The sequence below is a fragment of the Aricia agestis genome, chromosome 4 (assembly GCF_905147365.1).
Source record: "Aricia agestis chromosome 4, ilAriAges1.1, whole genome shotgun sequence".
Taxonomy (NCBI): Eukaryota; Metazoa; Arthropoda; class Insecta; order Lepidoptera; family Lycaenidae; genus Aricia; species Aricia agestis.
In genome coordinates, this window is record NC_056409.1 from 6,289,307 (window position 1) to 6,295,990 (window position 6,684).

Genomic DNA, 6,684 nt, shown 5'->3' on the forward strand with positions numbered 1-6,684 from the left:
ACACTACACGGACATCCGCAGGTACTACCTGGAGGAGGCTAAGCGGCTACGCGGTCGCGCGGACGCGGAGCAGGAGCCGCTGTCGCGCGTGATGCTGTACCTCGAGAGCGTGCTGTGCTTCGTGCTCACCGGCCGAGTGCTAGAGCTCGAGTTGGACACCAAGCGCGCCTTCACCATATACCGCGAGACCATAGAGTACATCAAGTCGATACACAGCATGCCGCAGCGGTTCCGCGCCTCGCCCCACTCCACGTTCAGCAAGCTGGACATACTCAGGTTAGTGGACCATTACCACAGTATTACAAATACATATTATAATATTGTAATACTGTGCCATTACGCTGTATATCGCACCAATATAATACACGAGCTGGATATGCCCAATTACTTAGGTCAGTGAGCCATTGCGCTATATTATATCGCACCTACATGGGATGTAGATTGTAGGTGCGATATAATATTGTGAAGTGTAATAGTGTGAAGTGCAGCTGACATTCTGGACAATATATTTTATTTAAAAAAAGCCATACATGGCAATGGTATATAATATCTTTAAATTTTTCTGTCTGTTTGATGCGCTTCTAGTTATATCAGTTGTTTAATACTTTTTTTATTAAATGCAGTTGCTAAAACTGAAAGATCAAACAGTTAATGACACATAATATAGTCCGTCAAGAAAGTAAAGAAATTAAAAAGTGGCAACATCGTAGTGTCATCCCTTTTTTCTTAGATTAATATAATATAATAATAATAATAATAATATAATATCTATGGACGCTTCACACCACGTCAGTCTGGCCCTGTGCTAAGTACCTGAAGGACTTGAGTTACAGGTACCAGACAATGGAAATACATTTAATACTTTTTTGATACTATACATATATTTAAGATTTTTATTATTTCATACACATATTTAATACACATCCATGACCCAGGAACATTGAAAAACTTTTTGTTCCGTCGGCGGGATTCGAAGCCGCGACCCCCGGCTTGAGTTGCCACACACTCTAACCATTGAGCCACGGAGGTCGTCATTTATTTTATTTGACACTACGATGTTGCCTCTTTTTTGACAGACTATAGAGACTTGGCATCTCAATATCATGGGCGTTATTTAGGCTACATACCGATTTGTAGCATCTAATCACATAATATATATTATGTATTATTATTTATATGGCCGAGAAATTAGCCCTTTGTAAGGTCTTTATCAATGACAAAGTTGTCAAAGTTGATAAACTTAGTTGAAAGTGTTTATAGTTCGCAAGCCGTATGATAGTTTGCAACTGCTGCGTAACTATAAAGCTAACAGGACACGAGTTAGCCTAACTAACCTAAGGTCTATTTTGATGCTTGACTCTCATTATATAGCTATATAAACATGACTGACATAATATCATGAAAACAATAAAATATTTCTTTCCTTCTTTATAATATTTATGGAAGAGCTGATAACATGATGTTAAACCTACGTTTTACAAACACAGATCTACAAAATTTGTTGTATAATGTTCCTCAATAAAATGTTTTTTTTCTTTTCAGTTTACGGGTCCAAGCTCTCCTATACTTGCGCATGTTCAAAATGTACAATCGCGAAGTCAAAGAGTACTACAAGATAGTTCAAGAATACCAACAAAAGGTTTGTTAAATTTCACACCTTCTTAACCATTTTATGTATTTTCATATATTTTAATTTACATAATTTTACTCCTTCTTAATAATTTTATATATTTCCTTTTTTTACTTAATTAAAGGTATATTTATAAAAAAACGTATATTTTGCGCTTGAACTTTAAGCCCCTTATTATCGTTATTTACTTGGTGAGCTTATTATTGAGTTAGCATAACTTCGCATTTTTTATATTTTTTTTTATTATTTAAAATTAATCGACGAATATATATTCGCGCATTACGTATAGCACAATTCGCAGCCGGCGTGCGCGGAGTCCGTTTCGTCGGTGTCGTCGGTGTCGCCGCTGTCGCCGACGCCGTCGCCGGCCTCGGTGGGGTCGCTCGGCTCGCTCGGCTCCGGCTCCGTCGGCTCCGGCTCGCTTGGCTCCGGCTCGGCCAGCTCCGGCTACTGCTCGCTGGCGCACGCAGTCCCGGCGCACGCGCACCACGCGCTGCTGCAGCTCACCAAGTACTACACGTTCCTGTACGTCGCGCACGATCTGTGGGAGCAGGCCGACTGTCTGTGCCGACTCAAGCCTAATCAAGGTTAGTTCTGGCTATTACATATTTGTAAGTTCATTTTTTTTTATTTGACGATATATATATACTTCAATTCACAAAAACCTCATGCAAAAATATAGTTTAAGGTTATATAATTAATGTGATATTGTGTTTTTCAGATCTATTCATAGCGGTGGACCGCAAGTGCGGGCCGCTGACGCTGTTCTCGACGTTCCGGCATTTAGTGCAGTACGTACGCCACGCGATCTCGCTCCTCAAGAACGCGCAGCGCGAGTGACCGACGGCCGCATAGTACGACCGCACCGAGCGGGCCGCGCGCACCGAGCCGTTTGCGCGCCGCTCGCACGCGCGCACCGAGCCGCACGCGCGCCGCTCGCAAGCGCGCACGTGGCAACCGCTCGACGTACGCGGCCTCGCGCAAGAAATGCGCAATATGAAAATAGAATCTTCGCGCGGACGCCAGATGTGAGACTGTACGTTTGGCCCTAAATCTGTTACTTGTAATATAGAGCATCGCAAACGGCCTTTCTAATATATTTTTGTTATTTAAGATAATTATTACCGTAGAATACCGATGTGTACAGATTGGGAGTGACGGCAGTATTTTTGTAAGATTTACAAAAATCCTAGATGTAACGTCTGGTAGGGGTATGAACATATAAAGTGATGTATTTTCATCGATCGACTCGCTCGGGCATGGGGCGTAGCTATGCAATATTTCGCCTGCCTTATCACATGTAGCAGATATTTTATATTCTGGTCCAGTAAGCTTTATATTCGTTGACCATCACACAAGTATAGTAGATAAATTGTTTCTAAAATTACATACATAAATTCTTTAAAATGTGGAAAGTTTTAGCCGTGACTTCTTAACTTATTTTTAACCACGTACTATTGTTATCGAATCCAGCTTCACAACTTTCGAATTTGAGGTTTTATGATCTCTTTAATTCAAATTAATATTATATTATATATCTCTAGTTATTTTATGTGATTATATTTTGATCGATTGTTGAAAAGTAACCGTCACTCCTAATTCTTATGACGAAAATTAAAAATCATACAAATTATTTTTGTTAATTTTAAAACGAGAATCAAAAACTCCATTTTTTAATTAAGTTATAGTAAGGAGGGTTAATTTTTAAATTAAATATCGTGATATGCATTGGATATTTTAAATTCGGGAACTGATTGATCTTGATTATAAATTTTGTGTGTATGAGTTTGTGCGGCGTTTGGAACAAAATTGTCTCTTATTTTGGTAAGTTGGCCTACAGACACGCATTTTATATTTTATCACAAATTTATCATCAACAATAACTAATTCAATATGTTTGTAACAGACAGTTTTTATTCTTGTTTGTAACAGACTATTTTGCAATTATTGTATTCACATAATTTGTACCTCAATTTTTGACATTTTTGTTCTAGAAACGCCATTTTTTTCAATAATTTGCAGTTACTTTAGTTAGTAAATCATTAAATCACAAGACAATACTGAATACGATCATATTATTTACCTATAATTGATTTTATATATTTTGTACGGGCTCAACATAATAATGTTGATTTTAAATATTTAAATATTATGTTCTTTATTGTATTTCAAAAAGAGACTATTATAATACAGTTCGGTTTGGAAATAATATGTTGCTCGCTCTGAATATTCGATATTCGAATCCGTATACATAAATTAAATTTGAAAATAATATGATAGAATTTGTTATGGAGACTACAAAATCGGATTCGATACGACGCGAATATTGTTTTTAACTCGTTCTATCCAAATTGGTGACCAAAAATTGTGTAAATTGTATATATTGTATCGCAAAGCGAACTCGGAACGATCGGACCGTAGATATAAGTGATAGAATAATCATATCTTTAGTGTTTTTCTTTCGTCGTTTCTTGACTGTCGGGAGCATTTAGGTAACTGTTCGGTAGCAAGCTATACGAATGCGCGCGGGCCAAATGACGATATTTCTATACTATGGGATCACGGTAGTTCGAATCACTCGCAATTTCGCTGCGCCTATCAAAATTTACCGATTCGTTGAACAAGTAACTTTTAAGAACAATTTACGAGCAAACAATTCTTGAATTTTTTCTTATACATATCAATCGGTTGGTATGATTTTGACTACTGAAGCGTGCCTCGGTCCACCGACTGCCGATTGAAAATGGAGATATATATCTCGTTCTCTGGAAACTCGGTGGGCGGGGGGCGGGGCCAACAGGCACGAGACAATAATGATTCCACTAGAGCGAGATTGTCTACAGGACGACGGCGGTCCTCGAGTAGCGACGAGTACAACGTTTTAACTCCATTATAAAATCCATAACACCAATCTCTCTCTCGGTTGTTTTAACAAATTTATGTTGTGATTGTAAATACATATTATTATACATTTTATAATGAATATACATTCTAGTGCCAGATAGGTTTTGTATGAACGTTTATGATATTGAGACGATCGTACACGCGACGGCCCGCGACGCGCGGCTTACATGACAAATATTTTAAAATATTCCTACCGGTGAGCGCTCGAATGCGGCGACACGACGGTGGGAGATTAATTTTGTACAAATGTTGTATAAATATTTAAAATAATTGTTATACATAGGATCGGCGTCCTACTGCGTACGCGGCGTACGCGTTGGCGGGCGCGGGCCGTCGGCGTGCGGCGACAGACATTGTGGACAAAATACAAACTTTGTAATATTGTTAGTAGGAAGCGAAATGCCTTGTACATAGTATTTTGTAAGTAACGTGTAGTTGTCACTCTATATTTTAATTTATATGTAAACTATATTTGTAAGTAAGCGGACGGTATATAGTAGATAAGGAGTTGCTGCGTGCGTGAGAGTTACGGGATCTTATTCGTTTTTATTTAACTCGTTAACAGATGTGGATTTAGGAGCTCGCGGCGTTGATTTAGTATATAGAGTGCCGGCGGATCGGCCGACTTTACCCCACGCTAGTTACCTGACAGGGACGGCTAGCGCCGGAGCGTCTCGCCTCTCCCTCTAACGACGTTTCCTCTCGTTGACGAAAGTATTTAATTTCTTCGTAACATCGGTACTTACAAATCGCACAAATTATTTATGAATTCGTTATTTATTGTATAATTTATTGTGCACATCAAGCGAAGTTTACTTAATGGCGGATACGCGGGGCAGCCGCCCCGAAGATTTCGCTGTTTCTTTTTACACTTTGACATTACGTTGTGAATAATTTTATGTACTATTTATTTCGTTCCAAATTCGAGTAGCATCTCTATCGAAACTCGCATCGATGTACTTTTTTGTTAATGTTTTTAGTTTTAATTCGGAGTTATCTACACATTCTGTTGCTTATTTCGTTTTAGGTTAGAATTATTTGGCCGGCTCGCGCCTACATAGACGTAACTCTAGCCACACACACACACACGTACATAACACAGACTGGTGATTACTGAATGCGTTCCTGTTTACGTATAGCTCATTCGACGCGACTTATAATAAATTGATCGTAGACAACGAGAAAAATCTCATTTTACCAGAATTAACCATAATGATCCCTAAAAATGACACCAAATTTTTTTATCAATTTTATACAATAAGGATAAGTTGTGAGCGCTGGACGATGTGAAGCGATCGCGTAGTGAATTGTAATATACTGTTTTTCCCTATTTTTTTTCTTAAGTAGCATTTTGTTTTGCGTGTATAATTTGTTTTTTTTTTTATATTTGCGTTAAGGAATATGTATAAATTTGTTTTCCTTTAATTTTATTATTTGTGTAACTATACCCTATGTTATTGATGATATAATACATTACTTTTTATGTATAAGTATACTTTTTTGTTATTTATTTTCCCGTTTCCCACGTTTTTTTTTTTGTTTATTTCGATAGTCAATTTAGACAGCAGACATACCATTGTACCTCGTACTAAAGCAATTATTGATCAAGTGCTTTTATTAAGTGTTAGCCTTTAATGCCTAAGTCAATTTTTGCCGAGAACAGTCCCCCTCGCTAGAGTCCTATTCTTGTTACTGGAAATTCGGAGAGTTACTAGCAAAATGTAACGATTGGCTAGATGGTTTTAAAAGCAAGTAGACTTTCAATTCGACAAGAATATGACGAAACAAAATCAAGTGCAGGGGCAAAAACGCGTTACATAGTACCCGTGCATTCATTTATTATACTTACGCAAAAAGGGAGATATCAAAATTTAATAAAATTGGCATATTGGAACGCTAACTGTAGATGTAACACGGGGAAAAACAAAACAATATTATAGTGAGATATAGTTTTGTCCATAGTAAGTCAATGCCTTAACGCAAGTGTCTTCAGCTGCCCGAACTAGTTGTTCAACACCGTTATGAGGAATTCAGTGATGTTAATTATTATTATTAAAATGCCTAATTTAATTACTAATATTATTAGATTTTAAAAATACATGTGTGTGTTTATCACGGAGCTAATACTAAGAGGAGGTGTTGTAATCAAG

At 37.7% G+C, this 6,684-nt stretch overlaps 1 protein-coding gene across 6 annotated transcripts in view; it reads left to right on the forward strand.

The window, feature by feature from the left end:
* LOC121726676 (AF4/FMR2 family member 4) overlaps positions 1-6,027 on the forward strand; it is a 229,147-nt gene extending 223,120 nt beyond the window's left edge. For 5 of the 6 annotated variants that reach the window (XM_042114140.1, XM_042114142.1, XM_042114138.1 and 2 more), the window contains 4 exons: positions 22-276; positions 1,543-1,639; positions 1,920-2,217; positions 2,352-6,027. In XM_042114140.1, the coding sequence (XP_041970074.1) occupies positions 22-276; positions 1,543-1,639; positions 1,920-2,217; positions 2,352-2,470 (769 nt within the window). In that variant the 3' untranslated portion in view covers positions 2,471-6,027. The remainder of the gene's footprint in view (positions 1-21; positions 277-1,542; positions 1,640-1,919; positions 2,218-2,351) is intronic. The other variant, XM_042114141.1, reaches the window with a different exon arrangement.
* The last annotated feature ends 657 nt before the right edge of the window (positions 6,028-6,684 follow it).